Source organism: Thalassophryne amazonica, chromosome 21 (assembly GCF_902500255.1).
Source record: "Thalassophryne amazonica chromosome 21, fThaAma1.1, whole genome shotgun sequence".
In the NCBI taxonomy this organism is placed as follows: domain Eukaryota; kingdom Metazoa; phylum Chordata; class Actinopteri; order Batrachoidiformes; family Batrachoididae; genus Thalassophryne; species Thalassophryne amazonica.
Window position 1 is genome coordinate 15,405,720 of NC_047123.1, and position 19,019 is coordinate 15,424,738.

The 19,019-nt window shown below is 40.1% G+C and overlaps 2 protein-coding genes across 3 annotated transcripts in view; one reads left to right on the top strand and one right to left on the bottom strand.

Moving 5' to 3' along the window:
- Positions 1 to 2,660: 2,660 nt before the first annotated feature.
- The window catches only part of bpnt1 (bisphosphate nucleotidase 1), a 68,844-nt gene continuing 52,485 nt past the window's right edge, over positions 2,661 to 19,019 (top strand). For both annotated transcript variants that reach the window (XM_034162867.1, XM_034162868.1), the window contains exon 1: positions 2,661 to 2,665. The gene's annotated coding sequence lies outside the window, so the exon portion shown is untranslated. The remainder of the gene's footprint in view (positions 2,666 to 19,019) is intronic.
- Positions 5,988 to 18,969, bottom strand: grcc10 (gene rich cluster, C10 gene). The gene is made up of 4 exons (XM_034162871.1): positions 18,879 to 18,969; positions 17,490 to 17,543; positions 12,220 to 12,396; positions 5,988 to 6,441 (listed from the first exon to the last, which is right to left on the bottom strand). Exons 2-4 carry the CDS (start codon positions 17,539 to 17,541, stop codon positions 6,302 to 6,304), a joined length of 369 nt encoding a protein of 122 aa, XP_034018762.1. The 5' UTR covers positions 17,542 to 17,543; positions 18,879 to 18,969; the 3' UTR covers positions 5,988 to 6,301.

Sequence of the window (19,019 nt, forward strand, 5' to 3'; positions counted from 1 at the left end):
ATCTTTGAAACAATAAGAGTTTCATTCAAGACATAGGAAATATAAAAGTTAAACTTGTATACTGTTTTGTTTTGTGAATTTCAAACACACTTTAAAATAAGCTTAGTTTAAACACACAGATATCAGCAATCAGACTTTAGTAGGCAGTCAGTTCATTGTTCATCATCACTGTCTGTAAAATCATAGTCATGTTGTGTTGCTGTTTCATCCTCAGATTCTTCACTCTCACCTTCCATCAGTTCCACAATGTCTATGAGTGAAGGTGGAAGTATATCCCTCTCGGTCCATAAGGGTTCCAGTGAACTACCTGAAAAATAAATTGATTCTAGGTTACAAATTTTGGACTCAATTAATTTTACAGTGCTAACTCAGAAAAAGAGTATATGCTATCAGATTACATTTTAAGTAGACACATTTACCTCTCATTGTCCAGCCATTTCTGTCAGTGGGTGGAGGGACCTCCGGGCCCAGTGAATGCATGTAGAGCTAACAGAGCAGTACAGTATTCAGAATTAAATCTCTGTGACAATTCACTGATGTTTATCGGGCGTCTCTTATTCCCAACTCCTGTTTCAAAGAGTATTGTGGTCTTCTTAATCAGTGTGCTCACATAGTGCAAGAGCAGTAAGAAGATGTCTGTGTCAGGGCTCTTCACTATAATGTACTTGTATCCCTCTCAGACTGTACAAAACCACCCTTGTGTCAGTCTCCTCTTGATTGGACTTGATCTCAGGGATCTCTGTTCTGCTAACTTTCTGGCCATCTTCTGATGAGTAATTGAATGCTGTCCCATTGCATACGAGTACCACCTTGTGGTTTTGGATACGGGGTGCTAGGTCATCGTCATTCCAAACATTAGCCAGAAGTTCTATGAGCTGCAACTTGTTTTCATCATTGCAGAGAAACTCTTTCCAGTTTGCTGGTTTCATTGTATTCTCCCTTTTGATGATCAATTTTTCACTGGTCCCCCATCCTTGTCTTTCCAAGGACTTAATAGATTGAGGTTTGTACATGTCTGTACTAAAAACTGCATCAGAAGCAGGAACCATCGCAAACAGTTTGAGTGCAATTTCCTTGAAGGTTGGAAGGTTCTATCCTTCATCTGATAGAAAAGAGCATTGCCATCAAGAATGGTAAGTGTCTCATCTGTGGGCGCCATTGCTTCTACATTTTCCACATCAGATGTGAGGTATTGGAATCCCTTGCTCTTGTCTGTTTTACCAAGGAAACCATCCCCAGTCCCTATGCAATAGGAAACTGGAGTTAGCTGGTATTTTACTACTTCACTCATGTCAAGTTGAACTCCTTTCTCATGGGATTTGACAAGAAGCTGAAATGCAATGTTACTTTGTTGCTTGTATTCAATAATTTTGTTTTTCTTGGTTCTTAGCTGTACTTTCTTGTTGGCATCAGCAAATGTCTTCAACTTGAGTTTTGTTATGGGTTTGAAGAAATCTTCATTCTTCTTGAGTCTTTATGCTATGAATTGTTCCCGTGCCTCTTTTCCGCTGCTTTCAGCTCTCATTCTTTATGTCATCTGGCATAGGAGCACCAGATGAAATACCGTATAGATGGTCTGGATCATCCACTTCAAAGGAATTCAGGAAACCTCTAAAAACATTCATAGCCTGCTCCACACGTTTCACTTTTGAGTACTTCAGCTGGCCGCAGGTCTTTGTGCCTTTTCCCCTGTTGGCTCAGTCATGTCTGCCATTGTTAAGGTTGCCTGCAGGTACTTAGACCTCTCATTGGTGGTTCTAATCCATCTTTGGTAGGCACCATAGCTTGTCAGATGTCCTGACATGCCAGCTCCACATCCTCCTGCCCCTCCCATAGATTTTGCATGTTTCATCAGAGTTTCCTCCAGTTTTGTCAACTGAGCATCTACGTATTTCCAGGAATCATGGATCTGGCAATACTGATGGCACCATTCCTCAACAGCTCTGTGGCATCTGGGTGGCTTTGTTCGATGTTAGCAATGAATGGTGACATTAATAAACACAATCCCAATTATGGGCAAAACCTACAAGCAGCTGACACCTTGCAACTTTGTAGACTACTGTATTAGGGGGTAGGTGTTGTGTGGGCCGCTGAAGAGGAGGTACTGCTGGCCCACCACCACCAGAGGGCGCCCTGCCCAAAGTGCGGGCTTCGGGCACGAGAGGGCGCTGCCGCATTGCAGAACCAACCGGGAGTGACAGCTGTCACTCATCAGCCATCACCACAAAAGCCGGGCAGCATCTCCACCTCACTGCCGAGATATCACCTGTAAATCGAGGTAATATTCCTCAGCTATATACTGTGCCGTATTGCACTTAACAGTGTGTTTATCCATTACAGAAGGACCTAATTACTTGTGTCAGCTGGAGGCTGAACCAGTCGTTGACGGCAGGGTGACGGATTTCACCCTTCACGACTCGTAAGACAAGTAACTGGTCGGGTTTAAAGGACAGACTGTGTTCATTAATGCGGAGGTGGAGGTGTTGTTTCCCACCTGCATGAACTGGACTATTCCGAGGAGTTACTGAGTGTTTCCACTCACCTCTTTTTCTGTTTTGTTTCCTGCCAGCAGTACCAGATCCGACAGCTGGAGACGGTGGCCACCGGGGAGATCAGGACTTGGCATCTCCTGTGTGTTTCCAGATCCGGTGGCAGTGGAAATCGTGTGGGGCCCGGCTCTTCTCTGACTGTAATCTAAATTCTGTTTCTGTCTGTATTCCGTTGTGCACATTTACAACAGTAAATTGTTATTCTTTGGCTCATCCATTGTCCAGTTCATTTACGCCCCCTGTTGTGGGTCCGTGTCCCTACACTTTCCCAACAGTAGGGGTAACATTTATGTTTCTGGTTGAAATATAACAAGCCAAATGTACACAAAATGTATTTTAATGCATTGCAGAGTAATTTTGGAGGCCACTGGTATATGTTTTGTGCAGGTAATAAAGCCATTGTTGAAACTGAGAGTAAAAAACAGCCTTTAATTTTTCAAAATGACACCCATTTTTTTGCCATTTTTTCACAGTTTTCGACTCAAATACCTTGCTAATTTTACAAATCACATTACAGGTTGTTTTGTTATGCAATATTACATGGTTCATTATAACAAGTAGCCATTTATTGTTTAACTTGGAGGTTCATAAAGCCAAGGCTAGGATACTGTCGAAATTAGCAAAATTTCAAGAGGCAGCCTTAAATAAGGCCATTAAAATGCTATCGGGATCAAGTTTATTCATGGCAACATTTAATTTTCTTAATCTAGAGGTCCTAAAGTATCAGAAAAATGTAGTGGCGATGGGTCCTGGGGGGGTGCACGGTAGCCTATGTTGGCACACGGGCTAACACACACAGACAAATTCTTCTGTTGTGATCCATCACCTTTTTGTACTTGGCCTCGAGGTTCTTGATCTTGCCACGGCACTGGTCTGTCCTCTTCTCATACCCATGCATTGCTAGCAAGGCAGTGATGTCCTCAAATACGTTTGGATTCCAAAACATTCTGCTTCCTGGTCTCCAGATTCTTTTGCTGCCATCACTAACTACTGCCAAAAACAAACAAGATGTTATACAAAGTTTGAGCAAAGCTACCTTCAGAATTTGGCAAGCGTTTGTGCACGGCTTTTGCACATAATCCGAATGATGACACTGCCCAAAATTGTCTAATAAGGCCTTGTTCAGATTGGGGTTGGCAGTCTGGCTTGAGTTGGCTTGTATCTGAAGCTTGGTGAGATGGGCTTTTCTTTGAATCTTAGTGGCGCTATTCAGATTTAAGATGGATTCATTTTCAGCGGGGTCGAGTCGGATCTGAGCCAGAATCGATGAGGTCTGAATGGAGATGTGAAAGCCCTGTGACTGCTGGGAGAGGCTCCCTTGACTGGAGTAAGTGGGTGTAGAAAATAAATGAATGAATGAATGAACACCTGCCATCATAGATTAACATCAGTCAAAATGAAACATCGCTGTCCCTAGTGCTTTGAGATTGAAGTACCCAGACCTTAAAACTATTTCAACATCTGATGGGATCATTATCTGCCTGAATGAATAAATGGAGACATTTAAAGGTAGAAATTCCACCATTACATCTGTTGCGAGAATCAAAGTTGTTCCTGCCTAACTGAAGCAACGTTTTCAGACCTCAGGATGGTTTTAGTGCTCCAGAAGAACCGCTGTGTTGTGCTGATGGCAGTCGTCCTCAACGTTATGAGGTAATACTGTGAAAGTGACCACAGTCTGGAGATTGTTTAGCCTGTGAATTCTACCAAATGGCAATATGGACACAGCCATCTCTAACTTCTTAGCCCCAATTTAACAAACACAGCTTGACACACCAGATCCAGATGTTATGGTGCCAAAGTAATTAATGATCTTTACTTTTGACAAAATGTCTACAGTACAAATGTACAGTAGTATTCAGAATAATAGTTGTGCTATGTGACTAAAAAGATTAATCCAGGTTTTGAGTATATTTCTTACTGTTACATGGGAAACAAGGTACCAGTAGATTCAGTAGATTCTCACAAATCCAACAAGACCAAGCATTCATGATATGCACACTCTTAAGGCTATGAAATTGGGCTATTAGTAAAAAAAAAAAGTAGAAAAGGGGGTATTCACAATAATAGTAGCATCTGCTGTTGACGCTACAAACTCAAAACTATTATGTTCAAACTGCATTTTTTAGCAATCCTGTGAATCACTAAATTAGTTAGTGATTCACAGGATTGCAGGAGTTAGTTGTATAACCACAGTTTTTCATGATTTCTTCACATCTGCAAGGCATTAATTTTGCTGGTTTGGAACCAGGATTTTGCTCGTTTACTAGTGTGCTTGGGGTCACTGTCTTGTTGAAACACCCATTTCAAGGGCATATCCTCTTCAGCATAAGGCAACATGACCTCTTCAAGTATTTTGACATATCCAAACTGATCCGATACCTGGTATGCGATATATAGACCCAACACCATAGTAGGAGAAACATGCCCATATCATGATGCTTGCACCACCATGCTTCACTGTTTTCACTGTGAACTGTGGCTTGAATTCAGAGTTTGGGGGTCGTCTCACAAACTGTCTGCGGCCCTTGGACCCAAAAAGAACAATTTTACTCTCATCAGTCTACAAAATATTCCTCCATTTCTCTTTAGGCCAGTTGTATTCTTTGGCAAATTGTAACCTCTTCTGCACGTTTTTTATTTAACAGTGGGACTTTGCAGGGGATTCTTACAAATAAATTAGCTTCACACAGGTGTCTTCTGTCACAGCACTTACAGGTAACTCCAGACTGTCTTTGATGATCCTGGAGCTGATCAATGGGTGAGCCTTTGCCATTCTGGTTATTCTTCTATCCATTTTGATGGTTGTTTTCCGTTTTCTTCCATGCGTCTCTGGTTTTTTGTCCATTTTAAAGCATTGGAGATCATTGTAGATGGACAACCTATATTTTTTTGCACTTGCAGTTTTCTGTGCAGTTTGCAAGTTTTCCCCTCTCCAATCAACTTTTTAATCAAACTATGCTGTTCTGAACAATGTCTTGATCGTCCCATTTTCCTCAGGCTTTCAAAGAGAAAAGCATGTTCAACAGGTGCTGGTTTCATCCTTACATAGGGGACACCTGTTTTACACTTGTTTGTTCCACAAAATTGACAAACTCACTGACTGAATGCCACACTACTATTATTGTGAACACCCCCTTTTCTACTTTTTTTTTTTTTTTTTTTACTAATAGCCCAATTTCATAGCCTTAAGAGTGTGCATATCATGAATGCTTGGTCTTGTTGGATTTGTGAGAATCTACTGAATCTACTGGTACCTTGTTTCCCATGTAACAAAAAGAAATATACTCAAAACCTGGATTAATCTTTTTAGTCACATAGCACTACTATTATTCTGAACACTACTGTAACTGTGTGAATCTTGTAGCTGAGCGTTGTTGCCAAAGACAGACTGAAATAATAAAGCTGATAAAGTGCAGTATTTGTTTTCCCAATACCAGAGTACAACTGAAAAGTTTTAATATTCAACAGATTAATGACAACATCAAGATGACATCAAAGTAAATACATTAAAGAGAGAAGACAAGCTGTAACAAATACTGAAATGTTTTTAGGGGGCAGCGGGAGTGGATGGGGAGATATGCTTGATGAAAATGGAATGTGGAGACTGTAAAATGTCTTTGATGGAACTGGCGGTATATATATAAATACACTCTGGGAGACAACCACAGTCATAAGATTGTTTCCATCCAAATCATTGAACAAAAGTAACCTTATGCACCACTGAGTTGGCCGACATGTCTGAATTGTTTCTATGATGCTGGAATAGTGCCTCCTATAGGAGGTGTGGACAGCGGTGGCAAGAGGAGAGACTTCAGTTTCGCCGACATGGCTGCAATCTCAGGATCTTGAGTTTCGTACATCTTCACCAGTCTGGCGAATTTCAGGACACCTGAAAGTGAAGCAGAGCCAAGTTCAACGTTATAGTTGAGCTCATCGTACCACTCCATGCTAGTAGACCTGGAAGGTACACATAAAAATATCACCATTTTGAATGCAATACCCCAATTCATGACATTTAAATACCAAACAAAGCTTCAAAGACGACCTGCCCTTGTGATCTTTATCAATATATTGGCCATTTGTTGTAACTTGATATAGTTTATTGCAAATCCATTGCTATTCCTTTCACCAGTACTGTTGGGGTGTTTCTACGAGCTGATGACCACACGCAGACTAGAGGTGGGCGATACTGGGAATTTTGGTATTGATCCAATACCAAGTAAATACAGGCCCAGTATTGCCGATATCGATACCGATACTTTTTCATATTTAAGCTTCATAGATCCAAAGGATCCAAAACACCTAGGATAGAATTTTGCCAAACATTCTATGTGACAACAAAATACTTTATTATCACAATCAACATTTTTGTTTAAAAAAATATTACTCAACACAACTTAAAACAAAATCTCCTGAGGTAGAGGGCTGACAAACCACAATACAACTAAATTAACACACCACAACAAATACTGTAAACAGTTTCAATCTTAATTATTGTTTTTCAAGTCAAACATGTTGTGAAAGTGACGTGACACGGACCCACAACAGGGGGCGTTAATGAACGGACAATGGATAAGCCAAAAGTAACAATTTAATGTTGTGAATCGCACAGCGACGTACAGACAATAACAATATGGTGGACTGTCAATCATACACCAGGTGACGTGTGGGCAGGCTCGGCGATAGACGACGCCTGGCGAGAGAAGAGCTGGATCCCCACACAGCTTCCACCACCAACGGAGCTGAAGAACACCGGAGCCGCCAAGCCCTGCGCCCCAGGTGGCCGCTGTCTTCAGCAGTCAGACCCGGTACTGCTGGCAGAAAACAGAGACAGTCCTGATGAGTGTGAGTTCGCACACTCAGTAATCCCACAGTCAGTGTTTAGTTAGGAGGGAGCACCTCCACCTCCAATCACACACTCGTGCAGCTCCTGTTTAACCACTTATCTTGGTTTGGGGTGTGAGGCGAAGCCGTCGCTGATCACACCAAACGCCAATCCCACAGATAAGGCAGAACACCACAGGATAACGGCTGCGAAAGAAGTTCAGGTTATCACTCAATGATTTGAGTCAGCAGAGAAAGTTACCTGAATGGTAGCTGATTTCTTGGCGGGGAGGTGGAGTTGCAGTCCGGCCTTTATGGTGGTGGTGATGAGTAGTGGATGAGTGACAGCTGGTACGGATGATGAGTGACAGCTGTCACTCCTGGTTGCTCCAACGCCCTCTCCTGCTTGAAGCCCGCACTTCAAGCAGGGCGCCATCTTGTGGTGTGTGGGCCAGCAGTACCTCCTCTTCAGCGGCCCACACAACAAAACAATACAATAAAATAATACAAAAAATAAGGAATTTCTTCCCTTCAGTGCACTTCTCAACGTTTCTTAAATAAAGAGTGTAAAAAAATTGAACTTAAAGCAAATTAAAACAACCTTCTAAGTTAGAGAGCTGACAAACCACGATAGAGGAAAAACTAACACACCACAACAAATATTGTAAACAGTTTCAAACTTGTTATTTTTTCAAGTCGAACAATACAATAAAATACAGTAATACAAAGAATAAGGAATTTCCTCCCTTCAGTGCACTTCTGGCTTTAAACAAAATAAAAACATTAAGTGAAAATTAAAAAAAGTACAAAGAAAGAAAGAGCGCTGCTCTTACAGACAGAGAGTAGACTTTGATTAATCTGCATGCGCAGCAGTCAGTGCGTGTGGGAAAGAAAAAAGCTTGAGTATCGATCTTTTTACATGAGGATCATTCAATATCAATACCAGCGTTGGTATCGATATTAGGATTGATCCGCCCACCTCTAACACAGACCCCTCCATGTACTACCAGGTGCAAAATAATATCATACCAGGGCTCAGCAATTCCAGATTCAACGCTTTGATCAACAACACTCTTGCAAACCCTGGGATTTGAGCCCTCAATACTTTGGTTGGAGAATAAACCCTGTTCAGATACAGTCACGTCCATAATGGACTTGAAATGAAACCAGATGTCCTCGTGGTGTAGACTTTGAGCTTTAATTCAAGGACATCTTGAAGTAAAGCACCTAATTCATTTTGGCAAACTACCACTTAAGCTATCTAGGAATCACAGCCATTTGTATAAATAAATGTTTATTTGTACTGGAAATACAAATAAACATTTGTACAAGCTAGTACTGCTTAGACAAGTCAGGGGATGATACATTAACATTTGGACTTCATTTACATCACTCATTAAATACAATCTGTCTGGAGTATGGACTAGGCGGTTCTCAAAAAGGGAGGCTGCATCCAAACAAGCGTTTAAAATACAGTACGTAAAAAGCACTATGTGACAATCCGTAGGGTATCCGAATACTAGAGGTGGGCGATACTGGGAATTTTGGTATTGATCCGATACCAAGTAAATACAGGCCCAGTATCGCCAATATCGATACCAATACCAATACTTTTTCATATTTAAGCTTCATAGATCCAAAGGATCCAAAAGACCTAGAACAGAATTTCACCAAACACTGTACGTGACAACAAAATACTTTATTATCACAATCAACATTTTTGTTTAAAAAAATATCACTCAACACAACTTAAAATCTCCTGAGGTAGAGGGCTGACACGGCGAGTGATGAGTGAGCGGGCCAGGCTGAGACTACCTGCATGGCTGTTGGCTGGCGCTGTTGAGCCACGTCATGGTGCAACAACAAAAGACCAGAGGGGGGAGGGTGTGCTGCTCCATGTTGTGTGATACAGTGCAGCGCTGTTCTTACAGACAGAGAGACTTTGATGAATCTGCGTGCACAGCAGTCAGTGCGTGCGGGAGAGAAAAAAGCTTGAGTATCAATCTTTTTACTTGAAGATCGTTCAATATCAATACCAGCGTTGGTATCGATATTATCGATATTAGGATCGATCCGCCCACCTCTACCGAATACTCAGTAGGCATTTAGCAGTAACTGAACATTAACAGGATTATCCACTGTCTCCATAGTGTGCAAACAGACTATACTACACTTTCCCATGATGCAGGTGGAGCCTGGTAAGCATAGAAGAAAAACTTTTGCTTACTTCTAGTATGTACTACAGTAACAATTGGATACTGCATACTAACCTGGGTTAAGTACAGACTAAGTATCTGGATGAATTACTGTTTGGAAGGAGTTACAGGATTCTATGGTTGATTGCAGCAACTGTGCTTTGTGCAGCTTTTGCACTACCATTTATACAGCTTAATGGTGAAGTGGCACAGAAGAAATTTCTTCAAAATCAAGATGTGAAATTTCAGCTACTGTGCACAAGGGAAGCACAAGGGAGCACAAGCTGAAACCTAGATTTGATGTGTATTTTTGCATGAAAATCTTTCTTTGGTTCCACAAAAAAGTACTTATTTGTCTAATTACATATGACTGCTGAAAATGTGTGTATAAAAATATCTATAATTCCTAAATGGTGAATGCAATACTTTTGTTAAACCCCTTGAATTAAAATCTGAACATCTACGGCAGGAATATCTTGATTGTTTCATTCCAGCTCCAATGTGGTGGCATACAGAGGAAAACTCACTAAGTATGTCACAGGTCACATCTATTTATGGACATCAGGGACATATTTCATGGTATTCTTCCTTTTCTCTCAAAAATTCTTGAAAGGGTAGTTGTAAAACAGCTAACTGATCATCTGCAGAGGAATGGTCTATTTGAAGAGTTTCAGTCAGGTTTTAGAATTCATCATAGTACAGAAACAGCATTAGTGAAGGTTACAAATGATCTTCTTATGGCCTCGGACAGTGGACTCATCTCTGTGCTTGTTCTGTTAGACCTCAGTGCTGCTTTTGATACTGTTGACCATAAAATTTTATTACAGAGATTAGAGCATGCCATAGGTATTAAAGGCACTGCGCTGCGGTGGTTTGAATCATATTTGTCTAATAGATTACAATTTGTTCATGTAAATGGGGAATCTTCTTCACAGACTAAAGTTAATTATGGAGTTCCACAAGGTTCTGTGCTAGGACCAATTTTATTCACTTTATACATGCTTCCCTTAGGCAGTATTATTAGACTGTATTGCTTAAATTTTCATTGTTACGCAGATGATACCCAGCTTTATCTATCCATGAAGCCAGAGGACACACACCAATTAGCTAAACTGCAGGATTGTCTTACAGACATAAAGACATGGATGACCTCTAATTTCCTGCTTTTAAACTCAGATAAAACTGAAGTTATTGTACTTGGCCCCACAAATCTTAGAAACATGGTGTCTAACCAGATCCTTACTCTGGATGGCATTACCCTGACCTCTAGTAATACTGTGAGAAATCTTGGAGTCATTTTTGATCAGGATATGTCATTCAAAGCGCATATTAAACAAATATGTAGGACTGCTTTTTTGCATTTACGCAATATCTCTAAAATCAGAAAGGTCTTGTCTCAGAGTGATGCTGAAAAACTAATTCATGCATTTATTTCCTCTAGGCTGGACTATTGTAATTCATTATTATCAGGTTGTCCTAAAAGTTCCCTAAAAAGCCTTCAGTTAATTCAAAATGCTGCAGCTAGAGTACTGACAGGGACTAGAAGGAGAGAGCATATCTCACCCATATTGGCCTCTCTTCATTGGCTTCCTGTTAATTCTAGAATAGAATTTAAAATTCTTCTTCTTACTTATAAGGTTTTGAATAATCAGGTCCCATCTTATCTTAGGGACCTCGTAGTACCATATCACCCCAATAGAGCGCTTCGCTCTCAGACTGCAGGCTTACTTGTAGTTCCTAGGGTTTGTAAGAGTAGAATGGGAGGCAGAGCCTTCAGCTTTCAGGCTCCTCTCCTGTGGAACCAGCTCCCAATTCAGATCAGGGAGACAGACACCCTCTCTACTTTTAAGATTAGGCTTAAAACTTTCCTTTTTGCTAAAGCTTATAGTTAGGGCTGGATCAGGTGACCCTGAACCATCCCTTAGTTATGCTGCTATAGACGTAGACTGCTGGGGGGTTCCCATGATGCACTGTTTCTTTCTCTTTTTGCTCTGTATGCACCACTCTGCATTTAATCATTAGTGATCGATCTCTGCTCCCCTCCACAGCATGTCTTTTTCCTGGTTCTCTCCCTCAGCCCCAACCAGTCCCAGCAGAAGACTGCCCCTCCCTGAGCCTGGTTCTGCTGGAGGTTTCTTCCTGTTAAAAGGGAGTTTTTCCTTCCCACTGTAGCCAAGTGCTTGCTCACAGGGGGTCGTTTTGACCGTTGGGGTTTTACATAATTATTGTATGGCCTTGCCTTACAATATAAAGCGCCTTGGGGCAACTGTTTGTTGTGATTTGGCGCTATATAAAAAAAATTGATTGATTGATTGACTGATTCTAAGATGACGTGTTTCACATCCAAATTTTGCTAACTGCAGGAGGGACTCCAACGAGCACAGGACATGGAACTGTGGGACGTTTTAAAGATGTTTAACATGAAATCCTGCACCAACTGAATCCTGCACCAATGGCATCATGAGGCCCTACACACAGCGCGTGTTCTGCATTTATGGAGGTGCAGTCTTGCACTAAAATATCCAAACAAATGACCTTTTGAAAAACTTGATGAATTTATGTGAGATCAATCTAAAGTTAAGGCTGAAATCCACACATTAGTAACCACCAGATATTTCCCAACTCGCAGCCATCGAACGTTGCGTTACCTTCTCCTTCGTTGTTGAAGCCGTATGCTTTGATGACCTCTTGTTGAATCTGGGTGGCCACGGGGAGCACCAGCTGCAGCATCTTGCCCATGTCATTGCAGGCACTCTCCCGAGCCTCCTCCATCCGTGAGGCATTCTCTGGCACCGAGAAGGCCTGGATCACCTCACTGAGCACAACTATCAAACCCAAACAATTCCAACTTCAGCTGAGACTCCAATTAACCCGTAAGAACCCAGTCTCATTTACATCAATCATTAACAAATACAAACAGTATCGTACATCTGTGTCAAGTAGACAGTTCTCAAAATTTGAGTGACCATGCAGGAAGGAGACAGGTGAGGGAAGCCACCAAGGAACCCAGACAGCTCTGAGGGAGTTATAAGCTTCAGTGGTTGGAGAAACTGTGCAAACTGCAATTTTTGTCTTTTATATGACCAGATAGACAGATTAATGATGAAGCTGTCAAGAGGAGAATTTTCTTTCCAAGAAATTGCAATGTTTCAGCTGCAGTTTGCAAGAAGGCACATTGAAACCTAAGCATAGGTTTGATCTGTTTTCTTGTTTTACAGTCCTTCTTTGGTCCACTCCAACATGACACAGACAAATGTTGCACCATTTACACTCACATCCACAGAAGCCTAGAATTGTTGCAGAACTGTCATAGGTGTCATGGTGGCTTCCTTCACTAGTCTCCTTCCAAGATGGTCACTCAAACTTGGAGAACATGCGTGACACACATTTACCATACAGTACCATACTGTTTGTATTTCTCAATGATTGGTGTAAATAAAGTCCAAGACATATTCAGTGACTTGTAAATGTTCATGTATCCATCCCCTGACTTGTCTCAAGACAGCTGGCTGTAAAAGTGATGAATTAACCCTTATATTTAAAATAAATTGTCACCATCCTAACTTTTTTTGGAATGTGTGGCAGGCTTTTTTTTCGTCCTCCCATCACAAAATGATTCAAATTTTCATGACAGGTTTTTTGTAACTCACTATTACTAACCCTACTCCTACCCCCAACCCTAAGCTTAACCATAACCACCCCTGACAAACCCCCCCGCTGCACTTTTAATTACAAGCAGTTATCAGGGAATGAATCAAAATGAATTTGTCCTTCCATGACGAAAATTTTGCACTTTTCGTGACAATAAGATGAACCAATAGATTAATGTATACATTGTGCTGCTGAATCACGACAATCCATGAGACAGGGTTGGAAATATCATGGGTTCATACTGTTTGCAATGAAATACAAATCAAAGTATATGTAAGGATCATTAAATTTGTATTTTCCATATTGTCCCAACTTTTCCTGATTTAGGGATGGAAAAAGCTGATTAAATATGATTCCATTTACTGTCAAAAAACCCATCTGAAACAATTAAGGGATTTGTATTGTATATATATATATATATATATATATATATATATATATATATATATATATATATATATATATAGTTTGATAGTTTTTTATTCGGCACACAAAATATTCAAATAGAAAAAAATGAACAATTCCACAAACAAACACAGACAAAACTAGTGAGTCCGAAAGGGTGTGGGCTGAAGCAAAGCTTATTAGCGCCCACCCCTGCTAGTACAAGTCCAACAATTCTAATCAGTCATATTTACATAAATACAAATTCACTACTACATGTCGACACACAGACATACACATCAATATACTATTCACTTATAATTATATTTATATAGTACCAGATCACAAGAAAGTCACTTTACGCCAGTAAGGACTAACCTTACCAAGCCCCAGAGCGAGCACTAGGCAACTGTGGTGAGGAAAAACTCCCTATAAGGAAGAAACCTCAAGCAGACCAGGCTCTTGGGGGTGACCCTCTGCTTGGGCTGTGCCATATATACCTATATACATACGTATATACTTTACAAACATAAATATATACATACATATACACAGTCACTTATATACATATACATCTACCCATATCTATATATCTACATATGCATGTACATACCCACACATTCAAATATACAATAAGTCCCACTTATAAATTGAACATTCCATATAAATCAAATTATATTTGCTTCTTTATGATACTTAGACATAATGTTCTTTTTGAGTAGTTTCTTAAATCTTACTAAGGTACTACTCATTGTAACCTCTGTTGAACATTTGTTCCATTTCCTCACCCCAACCACAGACACACAAAAACCCTTTACATTTGTTCTTACTGGTGGTTTCATAAAAATTGCACAACCTCTTAAACTATATCTGGATTCCCTCAATCGGAACAGACTCTGGACATGTCTCGGTAAGGCTTGGTTTTTTGCTCGAAATAAAGTTTGAATTGTAACGTAATCGACCAAATCTATGAATTTTAATAAATTTACATATACAGTAGTGTTCAGAATAATAGTAGTGCTATGTGACTAAAAAAGATTAATCCAGTTTTTGAGTATATTTCTTATTGTTACATGGGAAACAAGGTACCAGTAGATTCAGTAGATTCTCACAAATCCAACAAGACCAAGCATTCATGATATGCACACTCTTAAGGCTATGAAATTGGGCTATTAGTAAAAAAAAAGTTAAAAAAAAGGGGGTGTTCACAATAATAGTAGTGTGGCATTCAGTCAGTGAGTTTGTCAATTTTGTGGAACAAACAGGTGTGAATCAGGTGTCCCCTATGTAAGGATGAAGCCAGCACCTGTTGAACATGCTTTTCTCTTTGAAAGCCTGAGGAAAATGGGACGTTCAAGACATTGATCAGAAGAACAGCATAGTTTGATTAAAAAGTTGACTGGAGAGGGGAAAACTTATATGCAGGTGCAAAAAATTATAGGCTGTTCATCTACAATGATCTCCAATGCTTTAAAATGAACAACAAAAAAAAAAAAACACAGATGCATGGAAGAAAACAGAAAACAACCATCAAAATGGATAGAAGAATAACCAGAATGGCAAAGGCTCACCCATTGATCAGCACCAGGATCATCAAAGACAGTCTGGAGTTACCTGTAAGTGCTGTGACAGAAGACGCCTGTGTGAAGCTAATTTATTTGCAAGAATAAAAGACGTGCAGAAGAGGTTACAATTTGCCAAAGAACACATCAACTGGCCTAAAGAGAAATGGATGGTGGTGTAAGCATCATGATATGGGCATGTTTCTCCTACTATGGTGTTGGGCCTATATATCGCATACCAGGTATCATGGATCAGTTTGGATATGTCAAAATACTTGAAGAGGTCATGTTGCCTTATGCTGAAGAGGACATGCCCTTGAAATGGGTGTTTCAACAAGACAATGACCCCAAGCACACCAGTAAACAAGCAAAATCTTGGTTCCAAACCAACAAAATTAATGCCTCGCAGATGTGAAGAAATCATGAAAACTGTCTTGTTGAAACACCCATTTCAAGGGCATGTCCTCTTCAGCATAAGGCAACATGACCTCTTCAAGTATTTTGACATATCCAAACTGATCCATGATACCTGGTATGCGATATATAGGCCCAACACCATAGTAGGAGAAACATGCCCATATCATGATGCTTGCACCACCATGCTTCACTGTTTTCACTGTGAACTGTGGCTTGAATTCAGAGTTTGGGGGTCGTCTCACAAACTGTCTGCGGCCCTTGGACCCAAAAAGAACAATTTTACTGTCATCAGTCTACAAAATATTCCTCCATTTCTCTTTAGGCCAGTTGTATTCTTTGGCAAATTGTAACCTCTTCTGCACGTTTTTTATTTAACAGTGGGACTTTGCGGGGGATTCTTACAAATAAATTAGCTTCACACAGGCGTCTTCTAACTGTCACAGCCCTTACAGGTAACTCCAGACTGTCTTTGATGATCCTGGAGCTGATCAATGGGTGAGCCTTTACCATTCTGGTTATTCTTCTATCCATTTTGATGGTTGTTTTCCGTTTTCTTCCATGCGTCTCTGATTTTTTTGTCCATTTTAAAGCATTGGAGATCATTGTAGATGAACAGCCTATATTTTTTTGCACTTGCAGTTTTCTGTGCAGTTTGCAAGTTTTCCCCTCTCCAATCAACTTTTTAATCAAACTATGCTGTTCTGAACAATGTCTTGATCGTCCCATTTTCCTCAGACTTTCAAAGAGAAAAGCATGTTCAACAGGTGCTGGTTTCATCCTTAAATAGGGGACACCTGATTTACACTTGTTTGTTCCGCAAAATTGACAAACTCACTGACTGAATGCCACACTACTATTATTGTGAACACCCCCTTTTCTACTTTTTTTTTTACTAATAGCCCAATTTCATAGCCTTAAGAGTGTGCATATCATGAATGCTTGGTCTTGTTGGATTTGTGAGAATCTACTGAATCTACTGGTACCTTGTTTCCCATGTAACAATAAGAAATATACTCAAAACCTGGATTAATCTTTTTAGTCACATAGCACTACTATTATTCTGAACACTACTCTCTCTCTCTCTCTCTCTCTCTCTCTATATATATATAGGGATCCTGGTGGGACTGGGAGCAGCAGTTGTGAAGCACTGCTGCTCCCAGTCCCTCCAGGATTGGATCCCTAATAATGATAATTCTTATTATTATTGTTATAAATAATAATTACTGTTTGTAATAATTGATGTAAATTAAACAATCTTCACTGACTTACTACGTGTATCCATCCTGACGTGTCTAAAGAAAACCGGCAATAAAGGTGAGAATTAATTATCATTATTATTAATCATCTCTGCATGTATATTGTCCAGTTATTTATGGGACCATGTGGAAATATTTTTGGTACTTCTGGAAAGGTGTGTTCATGCCTGAGATCCTATGCATAGATCTGACTGCAATGAATTTAATATAATGGCACAACATAACAATTCTCAGCAATTGAGAATGGAGTACATCAAGGCTCTGTTCTGGATCCACTGCCATTTTCCCTTCATGGTGCACCTTTTGTTGACATAATATGTAGCCATGGGATTGTCTGTTAGCAATATTATACTGACCTGCAGATGGACGTGCCTATTTATGTTGGTAATGTCTCTTGTATTATAAAATTCTAAGGTTTGTCTGGCTGCAGTGAACTGAATGTGCTGGAATTTTGATCAATTAGCTCTGTGATTTATCACAGTGAAAGTCTTGGTGTGATCTTTGAGCCAACATTGTCTTTTAACCTGTATATTAGACAGATGGGTAAGACTACAGTAACATTATAAAGATTAGATCATCTTGTCTGAGGCAGATAAAAGTTCTTAGGAAAGTTTTTGTGTCCTCTAGAATGTCTCAGACTCTTCTCACCTCTGGTCTGCTCCACAGTCAGGGTGGGCTGCTGTGCGGGAGCTGAGGCCATCGCTGAGAGAAAACACAGGGACACAAATACTACTGAAATAAAGCACTTCTATACATTTTTTGCTCATCTGTTTAGTTGGTTAAAGAGGAATGGTACGTATTCACTGGTCCAGGTTTCCTCATTCTAACACATGAGGATTGGCTACGTTTTTTAAAGCTGTTACTGTTGTCACTTTTCCATCTGATGCAGATGCTCAAAGCTCTTCACAATGACATCACTCACACAGATGTCAGGGTGCTGCCACGGCAACACAGACATTACATATCGGGTGCAATAATCAGGTTCCCCTCTGTGATTTTCTTGTGTTCTCAGAGAATCGACCCCTCTGGTAACAAACCTGCTTCTCTAACCTTTACCTGTTTTAAATAAATGACACTGAAGATCATTTGGTTTTGGACTGTTTGCCAGACACACTTTAGGTTTAGGTGGGCGATACCGGGAATTTTGGTATTGATCCGATACCAAGTAAATACAGGCCCAGTATCGCCAATATCGATACCGATACTTTTTCATATTTAAACTTCACAGATCCAAAGGATCCAAAAGACCTCAGATAGAATTTCACCAAACATTGTAAGTGACAACGGAATACTTTATTATCACAATCAACGTTTTTGTTTAAAAAAAAAAAAAATCACTCAAGACAACTTAAAACAAAATTTCCTGAGGTAGAGGGCTGACAAACCACAATACAAGGGTTCACTGCTCCATGTTGTGTGACAGCGCAACGCTGCTCTTACAGACAGAGAGGAGACTCTGATGAATCTGTGTGCGCAGCAGTCAGTGCGTGTGGGAAAGAAAAAAAGCTTGAGTATCGATCTTTTTACATGACGATCGTTCAATATCAACACCAGCTTTGGTATCGATATTAGGATTGATCCGCCCACCTCAGGGAAAGGAAGTGGCATTTTATGAGCAATCAATTCATTGTGACAGTAAGCACAGATTCACTGGTATTTCAAAAAATATTCGCTATGAACGTGGTGATGCGCTTCTGTTTATAAAGATGAAAAAAAATGATCAAACTAATGATGCTCATTGTCATAAAAGACAACATTCAAGCTGTGTGTCCAACATTATCTCAGTTCTTAATGTGCGACGGGAGAGTCACTCCATTATTAAATGCTGTAGTTTTAATAATTTAATATCATTAATACATAACATTCTGTAAGGAGAACGTTTTGCTTTTGGCTAATGCTGGCACCAAATGTGAATGCGCACTTAAAACACACCGACAAATAAAACTAAAACTCCTGCTGCAAGTCGCAAAGTATGAAACGACAGAAAATCAGTACAAATTGTTTAAATCGTAAAGTTTAAAGGATTTGATCACTCACCAAAAACAATCAAGCTAGCCGCAAAAATGCTACGCTGCGACAACAGGTTTTTACGTCAGTCTAACCCGTTTTACGGCACGACGTAAAACGCGGATGTGAAACGTAAACAAATGTGTGAGTTAACTTCGAAATGTTAAATTT

Coding starts and splice junctions, on each gene's coding strand:
- grcc10 (XM_034162871.1), bottom strand. CDS start 17,541: ATGGCCTCAGCTCCCGCACAGCAGCCCACCCTGACTGTGGAGCAGACC. Junction 12,397..17,489: donor GACTGTGGAGCAGACCAGAG/GTGAGAAGAGTC, acceptor TGGGTTTGATAG/TTGTGCTCAGTGAGGTGATC. Junction 6,442..12,219: donor CTTCAACAACGAAGGAGAAG/GTAACGCAACGT, acceptor CTTCACTTTCAG/GTGTCCTGAAATTCGCCAGA.